Source organism: Emys orbicularis, chromosome 1 (assembly GCF_028017835.1).
Source record: "Emys orbicularis isolate rEmyOrb1 chromosome 1, rEmyOrb1.hap1, whole genome shotgun sequence".
Taxonomy (NCBI): Eukaryota; Metazoa; Chordata; order Testudines; family Emydidae; genus Emys; species Emys orbicularis.
The window spans coordinates 205,062,555-205,089,605 of record NC_088683.1 but is presented as its reverse complement, the minus strand read 5'-3'; the positions used below and the strand labels follow the sequence as shown (position 1 = coordinate 205,089,605).

At 38.9% G+C, this 27,051-nt stretch overlaps 1 protein-coding gene across 1 annotated transcript in view; it reads right to left on the bottom strand.

Moving 5' to 3' along the window:
- Positions 1 to 27,051, bottom strand: part of DYRK1A (dual specificity tyrosine phosphorylation regulated kinase 1A) — a 125,461-nt gene that overhangs the window by 5,504 nt on the left and 92,906 nt on the right. The window contains exons 4-11 of the mRNA XM_065397497.1: positions 19,497 to 19,589; positions 17,058 to 17,246; positions 15,583 to 15,730; positions 5,326 to 5,612; positions 2,275 to 2,421; positions 1,730 to 1,870; positions 1,142 to 1,448; positions 672 to 796 (exon numbers count right to left, since the gene is read on the bottom strand). Coding sequence (XP_065253569.1) covers positions 672 to 796; positions 1,142 to 1,448; positions 1,730 to 1,870; positions 2,275 to 2,421; positions 5,326 to 5,612; positions 15,583 to 15,730; positions 17,058 to 17,246; positions 19,497 to 19,589 — 1,437 coding nt within the window. The remainder of the gene's footprint in view (positions 1 to 671; positions 797 to 1,141; positions 1,449 to 1,729; positions 1,871 to 2,274; positions 2,422 to 5,325; positions 5,613 to 15,582; positions 15,731 to 17,057; positions 17,247 to 19,496; positions 19,590 to 27,051) is intronic.

Sequence of the window (27,051 nt, the reverse complement as noted above, 5' to 3'; positions counted from 1 at the left end):
CCCCTGGGTCAGATTGGCAAGGAACGCTTTGGGGGGGGGGGGGGGGGAAGTGTTCGTGTTCCTCTGCAGCGTGGGGCATTGGTCACTTGCAGGTTTAAACTAGAGTAAATGGTGGATTCTCTGTAACTTTAAGTCTTTAAATCATGATTTGAGGATTTCAGTAACTCAGCCAGAGGTTACGGGTCTATTATAGGAGTGGGTGGGTGAGATTCTACAAACTAGATGATCATGATAGTCCCTTCTGGCCATATAAAGTCTATGTTCAAACTGCTCTTTGGGATGGACTGGAAGATTTATGACTATTTGAATTCTCTGGTCCTTAACAGGGGAATGGAGGAAAAGCTGCAAGAGCCCTAGAGGCTCTCTGTTGCTGACACTCCATAGTTAGGGAGTGGGGGATTCTTCCTTCTTACAGCTGCAGGATTCCCCAGTACTTAGCCAAAGTGACTTACCCAAGATATTCACAAAGGATTATCTGTGGAAGAACTGGGACTAGCAAAATCCAAGTCTTCCAATTGCCAGTTCCATGCCTACCCCACCTTTCACTTTGAAGTGTTAATTAGCATAAATCTTGACATTACAGGATAGTTTATGGATTCAATCTTCTCAAAATATAAAAGCAATTGCATTTTTATAAATGCATCAGGGAGAAGCTCTGTTCAAGAGCATACCTGTGGACTCTGTGTTTCACAGTCCATAGCTTGGACAGCAGCAGTGAAGTGTCCACCACTGTGTCGATGTTGATGTGTAGGGTCTGACCGAGCCCTTCCACTGTTGCTTGTCCCAGAAGACCCACCTATAACAATCATAACACAAGCAATAATAGAACAGCAGCAATATTTACAGCATTCCACAGAACAACTATGTTAGGAACATAATCTTAGGCTTTGATCTTGAAACAATTTATTCCGTATAAAGCAGAAATAGGTTTAGATGAAAAAAATTTGACTGAACTTTTAAGTTATAGGTTGTAGTGGAAATCTATTATGAATTTTTTTTAAACATTTTTGTTTTTAAAAAGACAGGCTTTCAGAAGTGAAAAAAATGAAGACAATTATATGGAAAAATTGCTGACTTGAAATTTTTGATATTTTCTCTTTAAAATAATACTGTCTTGACAATTTACTAATGAGAAATGTACCTGAGCTTGAAGATGTGCTAGAGGTGGTTCCTGAAGACTGCGACTGCTCCATGGCAGGACTCGTAGACACACTGTTACTTGTATTTGTACCTTCATCTGCTGTTTTCTTAAAGAAACTGTGCTGCAGGGCATAATAAGGTTGAATTCGGGTTTTGGGGTCATAATCAAGCATCCTTAAGATGAGGTCTTTGAACTTCAAGTAGTCAGCTACAGTATGACCCGATTCCCCAGTACGCCGTCCGCCTGGTCCCCCTGTTTCAACTCCAAGTATATTGTGAAGTTTACGAGTTCCTGGTGGTTTGTACTCCTGTTGAGAAGTTAGCAGTTGATTGTCATTCAAGTTATAAGCTAGACTTTACATTATCACCGTTTAAATAAACCATAAAAGAAAATCAAATGAAAGTCAGGAGTTATTTGTCAGTACTGAGAACATTCATAGATTTAATTTTCAAATCAATTCTATCATACTGAATATTAAATAGTGTTAAAATTAAGTCTTCAAAAGAACAAACATTTTTAATCAGTACAATAGTTACCACAGAAACTTATTTTGAACACTCCATTCCTTATCTAGGATACCTAACCTACCCTTTTTCCATCTTTGGTCTTCTTTAAGTTCCAAGTGCCATCTGGCAACTTTTCAAAGAACTTTCTTGCTTTTGGTGCTTGGTCAAGAATATGAGCAGGTGCTATACCCAGAACTTCCACTATTTTATTCATTTGATCCACCTGGTTCAAAAGAAAGAATAGTTATAAAAACAAATGTAGATAATTTGGCAATGAGATGAAATCTAAAATTCTAGGTAGACATGTGGGAAGAAAATTGGAACTACCTAAAAAAGCTGTTGAGTTACAAAGCAGCTGTAACATTTGAGAATATTAATTTTTATGTAAGAAGCAAATACACAAATAAGTACAAGTATCAATATTTGCAGAAATCAATACATTACAATTTGATATAAGCAATCTGTACTTTAGACTCCTGTCAAAAGATATTCCTACTGCCAAGTTGATGCCAATTCTTAAACAATTAAACAGGCTTCCTCTATGTGTGCCTTACAATTAATTAGATCAAACTCCTGATTAGAAAGAATGAAGAATAAGATCACTTCTACCATTGGGAATTTACACACCTCGTTTGCTCCACTAAAGAGAGGTTCTCCAGTGTGCATTTCTACTAAAATACACCCAAGGGACCACATGTCAATTGCAAGGTCATAAGGCATTCCCAGTAGCACCTCTGGAGATCTATAAAAACGACTCTGGATATATTGGTATATCTGAAATAAACACATAGAAAGATAATGAATAACTTCTGAAAAGCCTTGTCCTGATTTAGACATTAGTGACTTACAAGAACTTTACCACAGAAAAGTATTTTTGAGGTTGGGGAGGACGAAAAGGGAAGTCTGGAAATTTAATAATAAATATAAAAATCAGAATTTGTACTTGAAGTCTCAGATATTTACATATCAATACTTAATAAAATACTAGCACTCTCCTGAGCCCCAACATCTGCTACAAATCTTTAAAAATAGGGCTTTACTCAAAGAGATCATTTTGTTTGTATAAATTAATCTTTAAGAAAAAATAGGATTTCTCCCAATTCAGACTAATATCCTCCTCTGAATATCCTATTCAGATTTCTGTTCGGTTCCTGCTGTGGGTGGGGAACATCCTTCTTCACACTCCTCCCAACACTCAACTGTTGAAAAGAAAAGGGAATAGCATTCTTAATCTTTATAAGTAAAATTTCAGAAGTGCCTAAGTGACTTGCAAGCCTAAATTCCATGTTCAAAAGTGTTTAGGCATTTAGGAGCCCAAGTCCCATTGGCTTTCAATGATGCTTAAGCTCCCAAGTCACTTAGATGCTTTTGAAAATTTCTTTCTACAGGATTCCTAGTCATCTGTATGACTGACACCCCTGTTTTAGAGCAGTCAGGCAGGGAAAGGTTACTATGTATAGTGGGTATGTATGGTTGCATCTGAAGAAGTGGATTTTTTACCCACGAAAGCTTATGCCCAAATAAATCTGTTAGTCTTTAAGGTGCCACCGGACTCCTTGTTGTTTTTGTGGATACAGACTAACACGGCTACCCCCTGATACTTATGTATGGTGGGATGTTTCTTCACTGACTGAATGCATTCAGACAGTGAAGAACCTTTCTGCACACTAGGATATATTGGGGTGCAATAAACATGCTCCATGTATCTTGAAATAATGTCTATGAGCAGACTGCCATTAAAAACTAAACTAGGTGGAGAGTCCAATTCTTCCTCAGGAAGGGAGAAGCTTTTGGCATCTGTTAAAACAATATTTATGTACTTATCTACAATTACAGTAAATGGTTTAATCCAATTTTTTTTTAATGTAAGTGAAATTAGTACTCATTGAAGTACTAAGATAGATAGCCCTGAATACTGAAGTAATCTATTTATCCTCAAAACACATACGGCATAAATCATGGCAATCTAAGGGTATGGCTACACTTGCAGATGTAGAGCGCTGTGCATTAAACCAGCCCTTGGAGAGCGCAGTAGGGAAAGCGCTGCAGTGTCTTCACACTATCAGATTCAAGCGCACTGGCGTGGCCACATTAGCAGCTCTTGCAACACCACTGAGAGCAGTGCATTGTGGTAGCTATCCCAGCATGCAAGTGGCTGCAACGTGCTTTTCAAATAGGGGGGTGGGGTGGAGTGTGTTGTGTGTATGTGGGGGGAGAGAGTGTGGGTTTTGGAGCAGCTGAGAGCATGTCAGCATGCTGTCTTGTAAGTTCAGACAGCAGCAGCCCCCGCCCCCCCGCCTCTCTCTCTCACTCTCAGCAAGCAGCATTCGACACTAATGGCTTGCTTTGTCCCAGAGCAGATAAGCATGCCAGCTGTCAAAAACGGTGCTCTGAAAGGGCATATCTGCTTTCCTACAGCCGAGTTCAAAACAATGACAAGAGTGGTCACTTGACTTAAGGGGATTATGGGACGTTTCCGGAGGCTGATCGAAGTGCAGTAATGCAACACCTCGTTCACACTGATGCGGGGGTATTTCAGCCAAGGCGCAGCAAGCGTTATGCTTCTCGTGCAGCGCTCCAGCTGCAGAGTCCAGGCGCTCTAAGTGCCTTGCCAGTGTGGACGGGTCGTGAGTTAGGGCGCCTGGGGCTGCTTTAATGCGCTCTAACTTGCAAGTGTAGCGAAGCCCTACGTTTTCCTTTACTGCCCAAGCAATGTGCCTCTATTCTAATCTAAAGGAACCATCTGCAGGACATAGGGTAATTCAGGCCCCTATTCCGCAAACACTTAAATGCATACATAATTTTACTTACTCTAATAATCCCATTGAAGTAAATGCAACTACCCATATGAGTAAAATTACTCATATGCTTAATGTTTGCAGAACTGAGGCCTTAGTCACTAAACCCATTCAATTTTTGTGTCTTGGGAGAGACTGTCAAGAACATGGCCAATTAGTGCTAATTTTGGTGGTGGATTCTGTGATGTGGACTGAACCACTGAACAACTATCAGATGACAGTGGCTCAAGTTTTTCACCCTGGAACTGAATTTCAGCTAGCGAAGTAGATGTTAGAAGTTCCACACACCCTCAGCAGTCCCCTGAGCTACCCAGTATTCCCAGTCTACCACTTATTTTCTTCTATTCCTAACAATGAGCACACTTTATGACAAAAGATTAATGTTATGGAAATAGTGTTCTCTCTCTCTCTCTCTAAATTTTTTTTTTAAAGTTACCTCAAAGCTCTGAGTCTGGTTGGCCCTGTATTTAAAAGCCAACTATTCTAATGTTACTATCAACAAATATCTTGAATGTTTTCACTTACCCATACCAAGCAATATCTTAAAATCAAAAAAGGAATTACAAACACAGAAAAAGAAAATACTAATGAAAATATTTAATTTGTTACCCTTGTACTATATTAAGCTCCTACTGTTAAATGTAGATGTCTTTTGCATTATGAAATAGTGTCAGGAAAATTAACTGGGAATTTGTTAAAGATATTTTTCATAGGCAACCTTATGTTGCCACATCATAAAAACAAATCAGTGTTTAATATTAATCAACATAAGCAAAGCTGAAATTGGCAATGAGAAAGTGTTAGGATTTGCTTAATCTCATTTTTAAATGTTCCTCAAGCTTCTAATTAGACAAAACATTAACATTTATGTAACACCCACCCTCTGCCCAAGTTGGCAAGAACTGCCAAAATCAACAATCTTGATAGCGCTTCGTTTGGGGTTACAGAGCAGGATATTCTCAGGTTTTAGGTCACAGTGAATGATACTAAGTTCAGGAGTCGCAAGGAAAAGCAGTGCAGTGCACATCTGCTGTGCAAACTTTCGTGTCAGGTTCAGTGAGACACCTCTGAAGTTGGTGTTCCGCAACAGGTCATAGAGGTTGTAGGACAGCATTTCGAAAACTAAACAGAGATGGTTTCGGAACATAAAATGGCGTTTCAAATGCACTAAAAGAGGAAAGAAAATAATTTTACATTAGAAGTACATATTCACTGTGATAACTAACAAATGCAAAAATACAACAAATTATTACACAAGGTGCTTCAAATACCTTATAGGGTCAACTTCCAACATATTTATTAAAAAAGGTGCTAGTTAGCAATATTTTCTGATTATAGTTATTTATCAAAAACAATATTCACTTAACACCTCATCAATCTGATTGAAATGATTACACAAGGAGGTGAAATAAGAAAAAACAAAGAAGGGACATTCACAGAAAGGAAAGGAAGCGAGTGAGGAGAATGCAGTAAAGTGAAAAATGGGAAGGGATGCCAAGTATGGATCTGCATAGCATGTGAGCTATGGAGCTATAACAACTTGATTATAAGGGACTTTTATTATATGAATATCTTACAGCATCTCCCAGGTCTAGGAGAAACACATGCAGACTGCCTCTCCAAAAAAGGGTTATACTTTCTCATTATTAAAAGAATTAAAATGTATAAGATATCTGTAATCATTCAGCTAAGAGGGAAAAAAAAGTAATTCCGTTTTCTGGGGAAGAGACAATGGGGTAAAGGTAAGAAAAGATTAGGCAAGATTACTAGGATCTAGAAATAGTTTCTTGAGTAAAGTTGTAACTCTCCAGGGAAGTGGTCTCTTGCCTTTCCAGAGGGCAGTATTAATAATTTTAACCAACAATTCCAGCATGATTTAACTAACCACAAGAAGTGTTAAGTGGAAATCACAGGTCACAGCCTTCCAAAATGTCATTGAATAAAACGGGCCAAAATCCCAAAGGCATCACTCTCATCTGTCCCATTTAGACATTATATCAACACTTGGTGTTGGTGGAATTGGAAGAAATGTGGTGTAGAGAGGATCCATGGATCACAGGATCAGAAATGCATCCAAAGTAGTCTCTGGACTCTGATGCTCTCTGGGGCAGAAGCGATGAGATTTCCTGTACAGCCTGATGGTGAACCAGTTCATAGTAGGGGAACCCCACTTGATGAATAGCTATTGAGTCACATCATCTTTTATGGACAACATTTCCTGTTGTCCACAAACTTTCTGCTGAGGTGATCTGACAGTACACTGTGTATTCCTGGAAGATCAATCTTCTTCAGGGTAACTTTCTGGCATATGTAAAAAGTTCTACAGTTGGGGTACCTCTTGACACAGCAGAATGAATCTGATTCCACTCTGCTTGTTTAAGTAAAACATGCTAATGTTGCCTGTTATGACTTACGTGGTAAGCCCCTTGATGGCTGGTAGAAAGATCACATAAGCTTGATGACTGGTTCTTAACTCTAGCATGTTTATGAGAAGAGTTGTTTCTCAAGGTGTCCACAACCACTGCATTTGCAAGTCATCCAAGATGGGCCCCCCCGCCCAACGTGGATGCATCTATCATCAGAGTCTTTGATAGAACTGGTGGGGAAAGAATGGAACCCCTTTGCAGACTTTTGTCAGGTCTATCCACCTCTAATCATAACAGGACTCATGGTGGAACAGGAACCAACATGTCCAGATGATGTTTGCTTGGCTGATATACAGACTTCAGTCACTTTTGCATGCAGCACAGGTAAAGTCTGGCATGCTGAGTCATAAAGGTACAGGATGCCATACAGCCCAGTAGTCAGATATATTCTGGATTAGCCTGGACATGTGTGCATACCATTATTGTCAAAGTCTATAATGACCACAATGAACTCTATTTTTTGTACCGTGGTCAGTAGTTACTGGTCTTTATTTTCAGACTTAATCACACAAAAGAAGCAGTATCTGCTGGATGAAGTCTGCTACCTGTTGAGGAGACTTTGCACAAATCAGCCATTTAAGTATGGAAACATTTGGATTTCCAACTTCCTGAGGTACGCAGCCATTCTTTCAAGGCACTTTGAACAGTCTGGGAGCTATCAACAGGCCAAATGTTAGTACTCTGTACTGGTAATAGCAATCTCCCATTAGGAATGTTAAATATCTTATGTGGGCTGGGTGAACTGTGATGCAAAAATGGGCATCCAGGGGATGGAGAGTGGTGTATCAATCTCCTCTGCTCTAGGGATAGGGCAACAGAAGCAAATGATCCTGAACTTGACCTTTCTGATGAAGGTGTTTAGTTGTCTTAGGTCCAGGATAGACTTCAGTGCTCTCTTTTGGGGAATAAAACCCCTCTCCCCCGTACTGACGCAGGATTTCTGTTGCATCAGGAGACACACCTCTTAACAAAAGACACTCTCATCAGAAGGATCATTTGGGGGAGGTATTTGAGGGTGACAAGGAGACTGGAACTGGATAGTATATGCAATCTCTATTATGTTCAGAACCCACTGATCAATAGTGATAGTGTTCCAGAATTTTCAGAACAGATATAAATGATTCCCAAAAGAAAGAGATGGGGTGGGATGGGATGATCGGTAGGGATTGGTACTCCGCTCTTAAGCAAGCAGCCAAAATCAATCAAAGAAGGCTGATGGGTCAACAAAGCAGTGGAAGTGGAAGATTTCTACCAAGGAAAATGTTGTCATTTCCTTAGTGGATCCAACTGTTTGTTCTGTTGATAGAAGGAATGGCATTTGGTAAAGCTGTGGCTTATATTGTTTTCCTTTGAGAGCAGGTGTATAGACTCCCAAAGACCTCAGGGTTGCCATTGAGTCCTTAAAAGAATGTAGTGTGCCTTGGCATAGAAAAAGCTGCATCCCTTGAATGGAAGGTTTTCAATTATGACTTGTACCTCCTTAAGAATTCCAGATGAGTGGAGTCAAGAGGACCTTCCCATTGCTATGGAAGCACCCACCAAGTGCTGCCTGCAGAGATGTTCCAGCCACAAGTTGACCCTTGGCAATGATGGATTTGAATTTATCTATCATTTCCTGTGGAATCTTCTCAGTGAATTTTTTCAGAGTCCCAATTAATATAATCATATATTGCCAACAAGGCTTGGTAGTTGTAAATTCTTATTTGCAAACTAGAGGTGGAACAGTTTTTCCTGCCAAACAATTCCAATTCTGGGGGGAAATCAACCTTTGTTGTCTCTGGAGATTCATTTTATTGGCTGCTGCCAGTGAGCCTTGTGAGAGATGGGTATAAACTTGTTCAAATCCTTGAGAAGGGGCTTAATAGCACCCATCCGTTCTTTTAGATGTTGAAGCTACTGAGGCTGAGGTTTACCACAGTAATTTGGCAGGGCCTAACTGGTAGTCAAGCGAGTTGATACAGAGGTATGGAGGAGTTTGAGACTTTGTCTTGAACTACCTCAACAGGAATCTCTAGAGTTGAGGCAACTCCCCTCATAAGATCTTGAAATGTTTTATAATCACCTGGGGTGGATGAAGATTCTGACAGCCTCATCTGGAGAGGAAGAAGAAACATGATCAAGGACAGTGTTCCGTTGTTTGCACCATTTGAGTGAGTGATATGCCCTTCATGGGATGTTGGGGCAAGGATGATCTGGGTCTGGTTTATGATGCTGAAGCAATTCTTTGACATGGGGAATATGTCCCAAAAAGCCCAAGTGTGTTGATGAGCATAGAAGGTTGTTAGCCAAAGAGGAGGGTACCAAAAATTCATATCCTCTCTTACCTAGTCTTCAGTCTTTGATAACCAAAATCAGCCCTAGAATCCCAGCCCTGCAGGAGCGGGCCTGAATCTCCTGAGACAAGGGATCTTGTTGATGAAGCTTTCCTGCTGTCCTCAGATTCATAGGAGGAGAAAGAATATTTTTCGTGCAAAGGAGGGACTTTCCAGTTGGTGTACTCAGCGCCCAGACCAACTGAGATTTCGCTGGTATAGGGGATACATTAGGCACCAAGGTCAGTAATGATGTTGGTACCAGTGGAGGCACTTTTAAGGTTGCCAACAGAGGTAAGTCCAGTACAGAGGATACAGAGAAGTCCTTAGCTGCTAAGTAAACCCTCAGTAATGTATACATTGAAGTCTGTGAAACACCCATGACAGATGACTGTACCAAAAGTGACTGTACTGGTAAAGTCACTAATAGATAAGAGCATCCTGTGGTTCCGGGGCCATCAGCACCATAGTTGTCAGTACCAGGAGCCTTGACATTGCACAGGTGGTACCAGACAATTTCTGAGGGAACATAATATCAGATCCTGAGGCACGGTATACGGAACCTGAATGGGTGCTGTAAGAACCCTTCTTAGCTCTAAGGCTACCCTTAGGGGTATGTCTACAGTGCAATTAAAAATCTGCAGCTAGCCCATGCCAGCTAACTTGGGCTTGCAGGGCTCAGGCTAAGGGGCTGTTCAACTGCAGCATAGATGTTCAGGCTTGAGATGGAGCACAGGTTCAAGGAAAGTGATCAGGTACAGTCAGCATGGATTCACCAAGGCAAGTCATGCCTGACTAACCTAACTGCCTTCTATGATGAGATAACTGGCTCTGTGGATGAGGGGAAAGCAGTGGAAGTGTTATTCCTTGACTTTAGCAAAGTTTTTGATATAGTCTCCTACAGTAGTCTTGCCATAAAGTTAAAGAAGTATGGGCTGGATGAATGGACTATAAGGTGGATAGAAAGCTGGCTAGATCATCGGCCTCAACGGGCAGTGATCAACGGCTCCAGCGGAGGGCAACAAAAATGATTAGGGGGCTGGAGCACATGATTTATGAGGAGAGGCTGAGGGAACTGGGATTGTTTAGTCTGCAGAAGAGAAGAATGAGGGGGGATTTGATAGCTGCTTTCAACTACCTGAAAGGGGGTTCCAAAGAGGATGGATCTAGACTGTTCTCAGTGGTACCAGATGACAGAACAAGGAGTAATGGTCTCAAGTTGCAGTGGGGGAGGTTTACGTTGGACATTAGGAAAAACTTTTTCACTAGGAGGGTGGTGAAGCACTGGAATGGGTTACTTAGGGAGGTGGTGGAATCTCCTTCCTTAGAGGTTTTTAAGGTCAGGTTTGACAAAGCCCTGGCTGGGATGATTTAGTTGGGGATTGGTCCTGCTTTGAGCAGGGGGTTGGACTAGATGACTTCCTGAGGTCCCTTGCAACCCTGATATTCTATGATTCTATGACCCTGTGAGGTGGGAGAGTCCCAGGGCTTGGTTTGCAGCCCGAATGTCTACAATGCAGTTAAACAGCCCCTTGAGCCTGAGCCCTGCGAGCCTGAGTCAGCTGGCTTGGGTCAGCTGTGGGTGTTTAATTGCAGTGTAGACATACCCTTAGATTCAGTCAACTGAGAGGATTTATGGTCCTTGGAAATCAAAGGTCCTTGGAAGCTGAAGGGCCCAGAGAAGATCTGTATCTGCTCTCTCGCTCGCAGTTTTCTCCCTCTCTAACCTCAGTACCTCCCAGATGAAGATGATGGGTTTTTTAAACTCGGAATGGCAGCTTCAGGAGAAGCAGCAGCTGGGGCACTCCCTGAAATGGATCAATCAGATTATTCTGCCCCAGACAAGCCAGGATGAGAGGCAGGGTGCACTGACCTCTCTAAGTATCAGGGGGTAGCCGTGTTAGTCTGTATCTACAAAAACACCAAGGAGTCTGGTGGCATCTTAAAGACTAACAGATTTATTTGGGCATAAGCTTTCGTGGGTAAAAACCTCACTTCTCTCTCATCCTCTGGATTCTTTTTGAGAATGATTTGCAGATGGCACATCACTGAAGTGCCCCTCACTCAGATAAATCAAACACCAAGCACGCCCATTGTTCAACAGCATTGCTGTCTCACATGAAGGACAATTCTTGAATCCTGGGGATTTACTCCAGTCATCATGACCGAAGTGGTACTGAAAGTACCTCCCACATAAACAAATAAAAGACAATTTCGTCACAAAGGAAAAAAACTCTAGAAAAATTCCTAACACTACTTTAAACTAAGTACCTAATTAGCAATTTACAAAGCATATGAAGAGGCAGTCACTGCAAGCTCTGACCCGTAGCCACAGGTGATGAGCAGGAACTGAGGGATAGTTGAAGTGGCCCCTCCTTGTATGCACCTAGTTGGTGCATGGGGACACAAAGTGCAGGCACTTCCCCAACGGACACTGCTGCCAAAAGAATCCGTCTTAAGCACACTCGGTACACGTACAATGATAGTGGAATATATATGGACAAACACTCAAAGAAGAACCAAGATTTACCAGGCTGTCAACCATCTAGAAGAGCTGCTCCAGGAAACACTTTTGAGGCAAAGGGGGGAGCAAGCAAGGCATAATATTTGCATACTCCAGTGTAGAGCTTTACCCATTTTTCTATAAATAAACTAATAAGGAACAGCAGAATCACAACTACTTTAGAATTTTAATAAAAACTATTAACAAAAATGCTTGTCCGCTATCCCTTCTTTGAATCTAGACATTTGTCTCCTAAACATTATTCAATACTAAATATTTTATAGAGTTTACTATAATATCCATGATTTACTTATAAAACACTCGATCTATGCAATCTATATTTTATACCACGCCCACCACTGTCATATCTGAAAGCCTTCAAAAATGTTAAAAAAAAAAAAAAAAAAAAATCTATGACTCTTCTATAGACAACTTCTCTTTCTACATTACTCTATTGAGTATTCCAATAAAAGTACATCTATAAGCAAAATCAAAAGAACTTTTCTATGCTTACAAACTTACAGTGTACACGTACAATGAAGTAGCAGTATCTGTGTGTCATCTAGGCAATGTGGTACTTGTTTTGTGAAGCTACTTAAAGTAATTGCATCTCAATAAAAAAATACCCCAGCAAATGCCAGAGTGTGGGGCTGCACAGAAAGGTTCAGTAAATATTGAGGAAAAAACAGATTTCCAAGTTTTATAAATTTAAAATGTAACATGTAACTGCATCTATTTCTAGCAGAAGAAACGGTTTTGAATAGTTACATGGTAGTATCCTGTTAACTGACGCACACTTATGGAAACAATTTTAACAATCAAATAACTGTCTATTTACAGAGAGATTTGTTGTGTGTTCAGTATATATTAGAAGATATTAATTTTAAATTCACGAATTGGTTTAAAAATTAATCAACATGAGAACATTTCTATATTAAAAGATAACAAGCTCATATTTCAGCCATACTGGAGCAGGAAAGTAACCTGAAGCAAGCCAAGAACTATTATAAATGATTGCTTAAAGAGTGCAGTCAACAGCAGGTGTGATATTTCAACAGAATACGTGTAATATTTCTCCATTGTTCAGAATTACTGACATTCATTACGTTGGTCTGTTCACTGGCAGCCATCTCAATTAAACCACCAATTTATAAAGCAATCCAAGCGTAGCTTTAGGACAAAGTTATGAGATATATAAATTTTAATATGATGTTTTGGGGAAATATGGAATGTTTGTTTGTTTGTTTGTTTTAAATCAAGGATTTTTTCCAAGCAGAGGCTCTCAATCTAATATTAAAAATTCAAGAGGTTTCTTATTATTGTCATACCGTATTTCACTATTTTGCAGTGAACTAATGTAAAGGAGAGTAGTTTTTAGATTTCTAAAAGGCATCTCTCTATGTCATATGCTGTGGAGTTTAATTTTTATTTGAGATATGAATGACATCAATAAATCCAAGTTAAAACATGTTAAAATATTTTTCACAAAAAAAAAATCACAAAACATATTTCTACACACAGACAACTATAATATTGAATAAAATGAGTTAAAATTTCCTAAATGGTAAGGCTTTAAAATAGTTATCTGGTCACTAGATAATGTAATCCTAAGTACAATTTTACATTTTAAAAGAGATAATCTTTCCATAATACAAAGGTAAGCCAATACTCCCCACATACATAAAGAGAGAGTAAAGCTAGTAATATTATTAGCCTCTTAAAATTGATTATATGACAGAAAATAAATTAATCTTTTTCCTCCATATTTCTTCTCAACCTTCATCATTCCTCTGTTCTGATACTCCTTCCCTTCCATTATCTTTCCCACTCTACCACATTCCAAAGAACAGGCAGGTTTGTGAGTTTTAACATACTGCCTCTCATGGGCTGGCTAATTACCAATTTAGTTTTTATTATAAAATTAAAGTGACGACACAACCACATCTCAGGAAAAACGCAATGAAACCCACCAGGAACAGCAAGGATGTATATCTGATTTTTGTGCTGAGACCAGGTAAGCTTTAATGCTCACTCATCTCTCAGTTTTATTATAAAGAACCTTATGTAGCTTTTTAATTAATAATTTTTTACCTGGAAATTCCTTTCTATACGATGGTTTAATCCGCACAGGATAAATGGTAGCTCCACCTCTTTTCAACAGGCAGGCTAGCAAGCAAAACTTAGTATTGGCTCTGATTGGCTAACAGCCTTAGCTAGACCATGCCTCATTGACTTTCCAGTTGACTTGAGAGAAAACCCAACTTTATATTAGGAATATTACTTTTCAAAACATACACAGCCTAAAACTTGGGACTTTTCACTGACAAACGGGCCAGATTCCTATGCTGGCAGAACAGAGATATAGATAGAAATTACTAGGAAATATATTCAAGAAACAAGGTGGATGAGATCATATATTTTATTGGACCAACTTCTGTGGGTAAAAGAGACAAGCTTTCGAGCTAAACAGACCAGAAGAAGAGCTCCGTGTAGCTCGAAAGCATCTCTCTTTCACCAACAGAAGTTGGTCCAATAAAATATATGATCTCATCCACCTTATCTCCCTAATATCCTGGGACCAATACAGCTACAACACTAGGAAATAAATTATATTTTTTGTGCCCATGTGGACATCTGTGTGACATTTCCCAGAGAATAAAAGCTCAAATATGGAAAACAGCTGCATGAGTAGGATATAGCCCAAGATCTACCAAGAAATCCTCTGGGAAGATACAGTTTGACCTCAGACTCATTCTGCTATACTGTGAAACAATCTGGGTGATTTTCTAATTGGTTTTGTCCTTTGCAGGTAGAAGGCAAGAGTGTGATGTACATCAAGGTAGTGAAGTCTCCTCTCCTCTTCAGATACATGCAGTTTTGGAAAAACCACAGGTCAATGGATTGAGTAGTTTATATGAAACTCCAAAACTTCTTTGGAGGTGAATTTCAGATGTAGTCATAAAGAGAGTTTGTTACTGAATATAGTTTATGGCAGATTCATCATTATGGCTCCCAGCTCAACCACTCTTCTGGCTGAGGTGGTGACACCAAGGAATGCAACTTTCTTTGATAAATAAGACATGGAACACACATTTAATGGTTCAAAGAGAGAACATGGAACCAGTCGTAGACCATGGTCCAGGCAGCTTCCTGCCTATCCCCCCTCATCCTGTCTCAGGGAAAGTGGAGGGAAGGGGGAGTGGGAGGGGGAGAAAGGGCAGCCACTAGTTGTCATAAGAACATTCTTCTCTTGTGAGAACATGTTGGTCCACAACAGAGTTCCAACTATCCCAAGTAAACAGAGAGGATAAGAAAAATTACTTCCTGCCTTGTCTTCTTAAAAGGCCAAGTTTAAGAAATGTACAATGTCTGGATCCAGCTGGGGAGTGAATTGGAGCTTCTGCCTCCTTTTAGCATGTTTCTATGAGAAGTGGGCAAATGCCAGCAATATGATCTTCTCTGGTACCATAATTATATTGGGCTTCTTATTTTTTTCTGGAATTTATACCCCCTGTATAGGTTAAAATTGCTTTACCAGCAACTTTTCCATATTAAGAAGAGGCAGTAGGGACTGAAGACTGCCCCCTTCTCAGGAGCAAAACAGACTCTGTCCAATCTGATTGCCATATATAGCAGTAGAACTCATGGTTAAAAACACAAGGCAGTTAATAATGTCATATGGTCTCATATAAACTTCTGGATCAAGTTCTACATGCACAGGTCAACTGTCTTCTTTATGTAAGATAGTCTGCTGTAAAATAACTATTGATGTAAAAACAAACAAATGTATAATTCCTCAACATTATGAGCACTGTAAAATTAGTAACATGGTCTTAGGTTCTCCAGCCAATTCTCAAATATTTGCAAGTGAATAAAAATAAGAATTATCTTAATACCTATATAGTATTTCATTTCAGTGTCATGTTTGTTCATAAGCTCCAAAAGCCGCACTTCAATCTGGGCTTGATTTAGGAAAGCCTTCTTGTTCTTTATAATTTTAATAGCAACCCACTCCTGTTCCACACGATCATAAGCCTTTACAACCTGAAAGAGAAAAAAAGACATGCTAAATACAATGTTCAAGTAACTGCACATTTCATTAAATTTATTTATTAAACAGAGACTTTCAAAACCAAGAAAGGTTTGAAATTAATCATATTTAAAACATACTTAGTAATCCAGTTTATATTTCAAAATTTCACTAAGTATGTTTAATTCTTATTGAAAATATTTGTCTTGAAAATAAGAATTTTCATCCTTTCTAGACCATTTTCTTTTCTTCTTTCTACTGTGAAGCCATAGGTGATATTGTGATATGATATTAATTTTCATAACAAAAATCACAAAAACAGGATTCAGACTTCATTGAGAAGGTAGACTGAGGAAATAACATCTAATTCAAGTACAAGTATAAAAAATCACTTTCTATTAAATATTCACTATTTAGAAATGCTTAATTCTCAAAATGCCTTTTTCAAGAGTTAACTTGGGTATGATGTGTATTTATTACATACTCTATGCTATCTGTTTGTGTTATCTCCCGAAGCACAGAAAATTAAATTTGGGTTTCCATAACACCGTGGAATTCTGAATGACAGCAAATGCAAGTTAAGTGTTAAATTAAGAACATAACATAAGAACATAAGAATGGCCCTACTGGGTCAGACCAAAGGTCCATCTAGCCCAGTATCCTGTCTTCCAACAGTGGCCAGTGCCAGGTGCCCCAGAGGGAATGAACAGAACAGGTAATCATCAAGTGATCCATCCCCTGTCACTCATTCCCAGCTTCTGGCAAACAGAGGCTAGGGCCACCATTCCTGCCCATCCTGGCTAATAGCCATTGATGGACGTATCCTCTATGAATTTATCCAGTTCTTTTTTTAACCCTGTTATGGTCTTGGCCTTCGCAACATTCTCTGACAAGGAGTTCCACAGATTAACTGTGCATTGTGTGAAGAAATATTTCCTTTTATTGTCTTAACCTGCTGCCTATTAATTTCATTTGGTGACCCCTAGTTCTTGTGTTATGAGAAGTAGTAAACAACACTTCCTTATCTACTTTCTCTACACCAGCCATCATTTTATAGACCTCAATCATATCTCCCCTTAGCTGTCTCTTTTCCAAATTAACGGGTTTGATTCTCTTGCAAAAGCAGTTACTGGATGCGCATGCTCAAGAAAATTCAAATTTCATGTTTTATAAACAAGAAAAATCATAACTGCAGAAATTTTGAGTAGACATCTTATTCCAAGAGCTTATGATTAAGGAAACAATCTTTACATGAGACAGGGATGTAGCTTGGATATTGACTCATTTAGATGGCTATTATAACTAAAATGAATTAATGATTTTTCAACTGACATCCATTACCTGCCCAAAGGATCCTTTGCCAATTAAAGAGTCAATTTCATAACGATCCATCCACTTCTCCCCATTTTTTACAATATAGTCATAGTTGTCATCATCATAGCCATCGTTGTAAACTTTCCGTTCCTTTTTATGACTGGAATCATCTCCTTGGCCCTGTTGGTGCCGCCTCTTCTTTTTTGCATAGTAAACCTGAAGATGAGGAACATACTGGTTTAAATTTCAACAGATGGTGTAACTTTAATCAGTAAAGAGTATCTTCAGGGACTACTCTAGTCTCCCCTCTCTCCCCGCAACCAGCAAAATTTTCTGGCTTTACAAACCCATTTTCCTTTTTTAAAAAGTTATTTTCCCCTCCCCTGTTGCTGTGTGAAAGACACCCATAAAAACCAGGAAAACTAACTGACTATACTGAGAAAATAGTGAATCTCTTAACACAGAGCTATCAAATTCACAAAGTAAAACAGAAAATGTATCTAAAAATTATAATTTTAGACATAATAATCCTAAGTGACATTTATAAATAAAGTAGATAAAGTTTCAGGGAAAAGAGCAATTTTTGAATTAGTGTGTCCCTTCAGAAGTGCACACAATGTTTTAATTATATCACAGGATCTGAAATTCAGTCATTTATACCAAAAGCAAATATCCCAATATTTATGAATATTCGAGAAACATCTGTAAGCACACCACAGCAACATATTCATAAAATGTAGCCTTTGAGCCTATTAAAAAACAAAGGGTACAAAAGAGAAAACACACTATGGTTAAGTCACTTACTCTGTCTCTCACACACACAAAAGGTAATACTTAGTCCTGCCTTGAATGCAGGGAATTGGACTAGACGACCTCTTCAGGTCCCTTACAGTCCTATGATTGTACTTTACACACACACGAAAATTAACCTAACATCTTTATTTATGTTTAAAAAGGCAAGTCAAAGACTAAAGTGTAACCAACAGAAAGTAAAATTAAATATGTAAGCACTGAGAGAAGCTGAGTAACAAAAGATTCAATTGTTGCCTAGCATTACAGTATATACACAATATAATAATAATGATAATTAAATATGGAAATACTTGGCACTTAACATTTTATATTTTTCAAGTGCCGTACAAAACAATAGGGTAGAAAAAGTGAGGCAAAAGGAATTAAACATCAGTGACATAGCATCATTAAACTCAGTGACATAGCAGTTCTGGACTCCCAGGCTCAAGCACAGGCCACTAGATAACAGCAGCTGCTTTTAAACTGCTGGGGCCTTGATTAGAAATAGTAATTTTGCCAGACTACAGTCCATAAGTACTCAAGACTAAAAGAAAAAACAAAGTGAAATCATGGATGGCTGCAGTGCCATTTCTTTTATTCTACAATCACCACAGGCATCCAGGAGGACATCACCACTTCCTTGCTTTATAACTTTGCCTTCTTTTGGATTTTGAATAATTAAGATAGATCAATTAAGGAGGCTCTATAGAAACTCAAATTTTCTAAAAGATAAAGCAATCAAAAGATAACATGAAAGGCAAAGATGGCTTATGTTTTCCTGATGATACATATAAAAGACCTTCAAGTTTATTTATATTTACAATAGCAATTCAACTGCTGCCTAGGCCTTCTTTTCCAGAAGATTATGGACTGGAGGCCCAGTAAGATTATGACCTCACAGGTATCGAGTAGTGAAACACGAGCAATTGGGAGGGAATCTGATTTTTATTCAGTGTTTAGAACGCATGTGTTGTTGGTAAAACCAATGGAAAGTAAATGCTCTACGAACCGTTGGAAGAAAAAACTATAAAGACCTACACTTTCAAAAGTGACTGTTGATTTTGAGAGCCGTGATTTGGGTGCTCAACTTGAGACAACTGAAAGGGACCTCGTTTTCTGAAGGCAGGTGCTCAACAGTTCTGAAAAACCAGGCTCATTAAAGTTGTCTGAAGTTGGGGACCCGAAAACTGAGGAGCCCAAAATAGTCACTTTTGAAAATTTAGGCCTAAATATTCAACACCCACCAAGCCCCTTTAAATTAAAGGCAGAGAAAGTTTCCACTTCAGGTCCTTCAAGGAGACTTCCCACCAAAGAAGAGAAGACAAGGCATTACTGATATTTCTACAGGGGCGGGGGGAAAAAATGAACCAAGATTTTAATTACATAATAAAGAATAAAAAAGGGCACAAACCCTTTTGTACTTTGCATGTTATTTTTATTGACAATAAAAGTACATGGACTTGTTTAATTTAGAATTCATCAAGTTAATTCATAAATTAAGAAAGAATGCCTGTATAATGTGCCAGTAAAAAATGTGTCTAAATTCATTGCATCTTATAGAAAAATCTACTTGGAACACTTTAATCAATATTTTTGATAACACTACATATTGCAATTATTAGCAAGTTATCATACATTAAATAAAAATATAACTTTGAACTATGTGGTCTTTACCTCATTAATATGTTTGTATGTTTTGATCAGATCAACGGAGAGTTTCCTTAGGGGAGCAGTAGCTGGATCACGGAAAGTTTGGGGCATCCGCCTCTGTAACATGACAATATCAGGCATCACTTTAAACAGACAGAAAAAACTAGCACTTTAACTAAATAATTACCACTCTTCAGAAGAGTAAACTGCCTAAATCTAATCCTATCCACTCTAACTGATGAATTTCTAATATTTACAAAGCTGTGTTTAAATAAAAAATTACTACTACTAATAGGTTTAATATTCCCATTGTTTTTTGAGCTAGTTGACAATATATCCCCTTATTTCCCTCCCTCCCCCAGCAGCTCCCTCCCCCAGCAGATCCCCTGACTTATCAAGCACATGCAAAATATTTGTATTTTGAACATACTTGCATTTAAAAAACAAACATAAAACCATAATGAATACAGGTATATCAACTGTTTAAATAGTAAAATGCCACAAATGCTGTTCTGGAACAGCAGAGTCAGTACATTTCAAAAATGCTTCATTATATTCAGTGATATTATAGGGGGCTTAGAAAAGCTGGTATACAACTGAAGCTAGACAAATTCAGACTGGAAATAAGGTATAAATCTTTAACAGTGAGAGTAATTAACCACTGGAACAATTTACCAAGGGTTGTGATGGATTCTCCATTACTCACAATTTTTAAATCAAGATTGAATATTTTTTCTAAAGATATGCTCTAGAAATTATTTTGGGGAAGTTCTATAGCCTGTTTTATACAGGAGGCCAGACTAGATGTTCACAATGGTCCCTTCTGGCTTTGGAATCTATCAGTCTATATGATGTGAGAGATCTAGACGTAAATGGATCTGTTAGGGACAAATTGAAAGTATATTTTTTTAAAATACTTAAAAGGAACAAAAATTGTATTTTCCAAAACTAACTAGTTTTAAAACATTCAATTTTCTGATAGAACAACCTTTAAACAGCAAGTAAAAGACTATTCTTTTCTAATTCCTGTTCACAATTAGAGAGTTATGTTGCTCTAGTGCCCACGCAACTTCACCAAACGTGCTCAGCAACACTTTTCTCTTCACTGTGTGTACAATCTAGCCTACAGCCTCATCAGTTTCACTATAACTGATAAACACCTTTTTGCAGAGCCCAGAAGAACAGTGTACACCATTGACAAGACAGCAAAACTGACTATAAAATCCTGTAAAATGAAGAAAATAAATTGAAATATAAAGGGAATTATTTCTCCCTCTAATCTGCTTCAGTTCTAATAATTGTAGGGTTTACTTATAAACCTAGATGGTACCAAGTTTACATACGTAAATATGATTTTTCAGTTGGTAATGTCCTTATAAGCATTTGAGGCAAGAGCAGGAATTTGGTAGTGTGACTGGAGGCTCTGTCACTATCCATTAGTCACTCCACTCATGTCACAAGTGAAAACGTAAAGGCTACACTTTGTTCAAGGCAGGTGTAATGACCAGTCTCTTTGCTGCCACAGACTAGACTTTGTGGAGTTGTTCTCCCAACTGTGGAAGTAGTAAGCAGCATACCTATTCTGTAGAATGCAGTGATATAGCCCTGTTGGCCCTAGCATATAAGACAGACAAGATGGGTGAGGTAATATCTTTTATTGAACCAACTTCTGTTAGTGATTGAAAGCTTGTCTCTCTTACACAGAGCTCTTCTTCAGGTCTAGAAAACATATATGCACTGTCACAGATAAATAAAAGGTGAAACAGGTTTTTTAGAATAAGTAGCTACCACATTTCAAGGGACCATTCAAGGTGAAGTGGCCCTCGTTAACACCATTCCAGTCATGGGGAGGAAAGGAATGGGGGAGAGAGGTTGCAGGAGGTGGGAGTGGGGCTAATGGGTTATAAATTGTTGTAATAAACCATAAATCCAGTGTCTCATTCAGTCCATGATTTTTAGTATCTAGCAAAGTTATGGATTTAAGCACTCTGGCTTGTCTTTTGAAAGTGTTGTGCAGGTTTCCCTTGAGAAAAAGGACTGATAGGTCAGATACAGCATGATCGCTTTGCGAAAAGTGTTCACCCATAAATGATATAGTGTTTCTGTCTTATCTTCCAGTGTGAGTTCATTCAAGAGCACAGTGACTGTCTGGTTTCACCCACATCGTTATTGGGGAATTTAGTGCACTGGATGAGATACACCCCATGTTGTGATAGGCATGTGTAGGACCCATGCATATTTTCCTCTGTAGAATAGCATTGCAGAGGTTCCATGTTGATCATCTCTAATTTCTAGCTCAAATTTGTTCACTTTACAAGTAAAAAAATTTTCTAGCAAAGCCCTGAAAAGTCACCTTGAGAAAATCAAGCTGGTTTTCTTTTCTTCTCATAAACCACAAACAATAATTAAGATTCTTCAGGCCAACTTGCGCCCTTCTCAGCTTCTCAGAGATAACCCTAACTCCTTTATCTCCAAATCATGCTTTCAATTACACCTGTGCAGCATCACTCAGAGCTTGTCTACATTGTCCCACAGTTCAGACTATAGGGGTGTGAATAGCAGCATGCACCAAAGGGTTGCACTGCAACTTCCCTATGTGGATGCTCCAGGCACAAGCCAAAAGGTTCCTAGTTTGCATTAACATAGTCCTCTTCAAATAGGACCACAATAATGGGAAACTAGAAACCTTTTCACTTGTGCCCGCAGTATCCACACAGGGGAGTTACAGCGCAGCACTTTGGTGCGTGCTGCTATTCACATCCCCATTGTTCTAATCTGACCTGTATTAACTTTTTAAAGAGGCAATATTTTCCTCTCTGCCTTCTGAAAAATGGTATGGAAGATTGTGAAGGGGAAAAAAAGGTAAGAATCTTCCACCTTTTTTCTCCATAGGCTGCATTTTAAAATGCTTAGCTATATTCTTAATCAGGACATTCCAATGGTACAACAAGATCCCCTCAGAAGAATATGAAAGATTTGAATTTTGCTCCAATTATATAACCACTTCTTCCTCTGATGAAGGAAAGAGGGGAATGATGGCACAGGAAGGGGACAATACCCATTCTGCATAGTGGTACCACACCGTACTATGTTGTTAGGTAATCCTGCCTTTCCTTTAGCTTCGAGGCAGCTCTCCAGTAAATTTTTTTTTTTTTTTTTTTTTTAAATCCTGCTTTGCAGACTCCAGTCTCTACCTGCTGGCCACATAGTTAACTGCAACCCCAGGAGATATTTCCAAAATTGAATGTTGGAAAATATGTATAAATTCCAAGATAAATGACAATCAAGTGGTTTCACTGCAATTATATTTGTCAATAAACAACAAAATTTTATCATCCTAAGAGATTAATGGAGCAGGACATGCATAGCAGGGATTGGTACCACTAAGAGAAATTAAAATTACAAATAAGAAAATCAAATTTTCGATTTCATATGACCAATTTGTTGGTATGCAAATGACAGTTGGAAAGCACAAAGTCAGAACGGGAAACAAAGAATAAAAACAGAGTAGGCAACAAGCCTAAGAGTCCCAGCTATGCACATTAAATTGATCTATTTTCATTTTTTTAATTGGTCCAGAGCAGCTTGAAGGACAATGTATCAGCTGACAACAATATTAATTTTGTAGTGTTTGGTAAAAGAGGGAATAGATAACTAAGTGACTGCCACACAAATTTCTTCATGTGGTCCTATTCTTTACTGCCCAAAGCAGTCGTGTTTCTTGTTAAATATACCTCATTTCATTATGGGAAATTTTATGACCGGGGATATATATCCTGTAAAATAGATGAAGAGATATTTGGATACTTAAAAAAAAAATTGAGTATAACAAGGAGTAGCAAAGATTCTGGCTACATCTAGCGTGACTTTGATTTTACAAACAAAGGGAGTACAATGAAAGGAATTTATATTTTATACCACTATATCCGACTAAGAATTCCAGTTATTTACTTATTTTTAGGGCTGTCAATTAATTGCAGTTAATGCAAGCGTTAATGCAAATTAACTAGAGTTTAAAAAACAGTCGCGATTAATCACAGTTTTAATTGCACTATTAAACAATAATAGAATGCCAATGTAAATTTATTATAAATATTTTTGGACATTTTTCTACATTTTTAAATATATTGATTTATATATTGATTTAAATATATTGATTTCAATTACACCACAGAATACAAAGTGTACAGTGCTCACTTTATATTATTTGTATTACAAATATTTGTACTGTATAAAAGAAAACAGTACAATACATCTCATATAAGTACTCTAGTACAATCTCTCTATCATGAAAGTGCCACTTTCAAATGTAGAATTATTACTACTTTAGAGTCTACAAGTCGAAGCATAAAGGGGCATACAAATGTTTAGCATATCTGGCAGGTAAATACCTTGCAACGCCAGCTACAACATTGCCATATGAACATCTGTTCTCACTTTCAGGTGACATTGTAAATAAGAAGCAGGCAGCATTATTTCCCGTAAATGTAAACCAGAGTCAACTTGCTGGATCTAAGTTGTTTTTAACTCTTGCTGGACGCTCTATCCCAACAATAAGCCATACAAGCTTTGGCAACCATAGAGGGCAGGAGACAACTGACAATAGGTATGAAGGCCATTTTACAGAAATCTGTATTTTCTTTCAAATAATTGGGTGCTCCATTTGGTATCCACCAACATCAGGATCTTTGTGGAAAACATTTCAGTCCTAAATGCTAGAAATGAGGAGACTAAGAAGAAATGAGGAATCTTGGAGACTGAAAAAAGATTTCTTTAATTTGTCCCACTGTGATTGGTAGAGTCTGAGGAAATATTAATAAAACACTTGTGCTTCGAGAGGAGCTATTAAAAATCCAACAAATTTTTACTGAAATTAGGAAGAATTAGGCTTGTTCCAGATATGGAAGGTTTAGGAATTTTGAGGAAAGTCTCTTATCAGAGGAAAAGCACCTGAACTCACCAGCCAAGGCACTGAACTTGAACAGGAGCAAGTGGTGCAGTGCAGCAGTCTGGCCAGAAGATGGAGGTTGGAGTCTATAAAACTAAAAATTTTGTCCAATAATCCCAGCATAGCAAACAAACTATTAGAGAAAGACCCTCACTCACACTGTTTACAAATACAGTCACTGAAACAACAGCAAAAAAAACCAAAACTCCAAAAAACCCAAAACCAAAACAAAGCAAAAACTTTCTTGGGCTGAAAGTCTTGCAAGAGAGAGTATTACAGGACATCTGGTTGAACTAAGAAATCATACCCAAGAAGGCTCCCCCCCATTGGGCAATATCCGACCCTGAGGCTGCTACATACAGTAGCACCAAAACAATGAACTGGATCTTTGATCTGTCACTAGAAACCATTACAGTGTGTGGCAGGCCTGGGAAATTGGTACATAATATCCTGTTACTGATGGTGATGTGTGAGGAGAAAAACCCATTGGAGAGGCAGAATGCCTATTTCCCAGGAAGTTATGCTCCTTACACTTGCTGAAGTACACCTCTCTCTTCCTACTGATCTTGATGGCAATCAGAGCTATTTACGGGGTTCTTTATGTTTGACATATTACAGTAAGCATCTTACAACCGAGTTCCCACCTCTCATGGACATACCTGTTGCCTGCCTGGCCAGCCTACTGTGTCATTTTGATCCCCTGCTATGTGTGGGTGATATCTTTCAAATGCTTTTTCTGGCCAGGTCATAAGCATGGCCAGCTTCTTAACCATGCTCTTGCTATTCATACCTCCTTGACAATTTGTGTATGTGCCCAGGATAACAATATCGGACTACCTAAATGGGCTCATTAAGTTTGTGATTATAATTTGCATTACTGAAGCACGTAGGAGTCTTAGTCATAGCCAGGACCCCATTGTGCTCTGCACTGTACAAACAGAACAAAAGACAAAGCCTGCCCCAGAGAGCTTACAAAATTATAAGACAAGACAACAGATACAGAAGTACAAGGAAACAATTACACAGTTTGGTCAGCATGACGGGCAGTGGTATCAGCACACTAGCCATTGTCAATTTTTTTGTAGGCAACATGGGTAGAGTTTTGAGAATGCTTATTGGGAGCTCCTCCCAAGCATGAAGGGCAGTATGGGAGAAAGCACAAAGGTGCTTGTTTGAAAATCTGACACGTGGGTAATGCAGACTGGCATCATGTGCCAATTGGAGGTAGGAATTGGAATCTCAATAGAAAATGAAAGATAATAAGTAGGGTGGGGATAGGGAACGAAGGGCCTTGAAAGTGAAGACAAGTAGCTTACAGTTGATACAATGCTGAAGAGGGAGCCAATGGAGGGATGCAAACAGGGGCAACACGGTCAAAGCAAAAGAATAGGAAAATGATCTTTGCAGCAGCATTCTCAATGAATATCAGAAGGATAAGACTGCATTTGTCAAGGCTAGAGAAAAGGATGTTGCAGTGATCAAGATGTGAGAAGACAGAAGCCTGGATGAGAATTTAAACTGCAGTTGGATAGGAAAAGCCATATCTCAGAGATTTTATGCAGAAAGAATCTGCAAGATTTAGCCTTAATGTGAGGACCTAAAGAGGTCCAACTCAAAGATAACACCCACGTTACAGGCCTGGGTGACAGACAGGATGGTGGTGTTGTCTGCAGTGATCAAGAAAGGAGGTAGTAGGGAGGGCTTGGAGGGAAAAAATACAAGCTCTATTTTAGCCAAGTTGAGCTTGAGATGAGGTCTAGACATCCACAAGGAGATGTCAGAGAGAGAGAGACAGACAGACAGACACACAGACAGACAGAGATCTGGACAGAAGATGACAGGTCTGGAGTAGAGAGGCAGATACGAGAGTCATCAGCTCAGAGATGATAGCGGAATTTGTGTTTTAGGATGAGATTATTTAGAGATGAGGTATAGGGAGAAGACAAGGGGACCAAGGACAGAATCCTGTGGAACGCACTCAGAAAACTAGAGGGTGATAAGGAGGATCCTCCAAAGGACATCCAAAAGGAGAGAATAGAGATGAGGGGGAACCAGGAGAGGACAGTCACAAAAAGACAAGGGAGGAGAAGATTTCAAGAAGTGCATGGCTGATTATGTTGAAAGTGGCTGACAGGTAAAGGAGGATAAGGATGGAGTACTGACTCTGAGCTTTGGCTAGATAGAAGTCATTAGAGACTTCGACGAGAGCCATTTCAGTGGAATGCAAGGGGCGGAAGCCAAGTTGGAGTGGATCTAAGCTAGAACTAGATGAGGGGAACTCCAGACTGTGATCATAGACAGTGTGTTAGTGGAGCAAGGTGAGTCTTAAGCCTTAATTTTGAGGTGGCTGACTTACAAGCTCTTTTCCTTTGTGGACTATTTCCCTTGAGCCACTGACTTTCTTAGTTGGCGTCCCCATCCTAGCAAGCTTCCAGCCTTAATCAGCCAATTATCAGGGACAACCCAGGGAGCAACCCTTCTGATTTGTGTTGTCTAGCCACCACCTTAGAGCCATTCTGAATGCAGAGAGCAGTTGATGATATAGCCTGGAGTTCTTTGATTCTGCTCAGTTTGAGAGCAGAAAACATGGTAGCACTCTTATTTGGAAGTCAGTCCAGGGAACTATTGTCA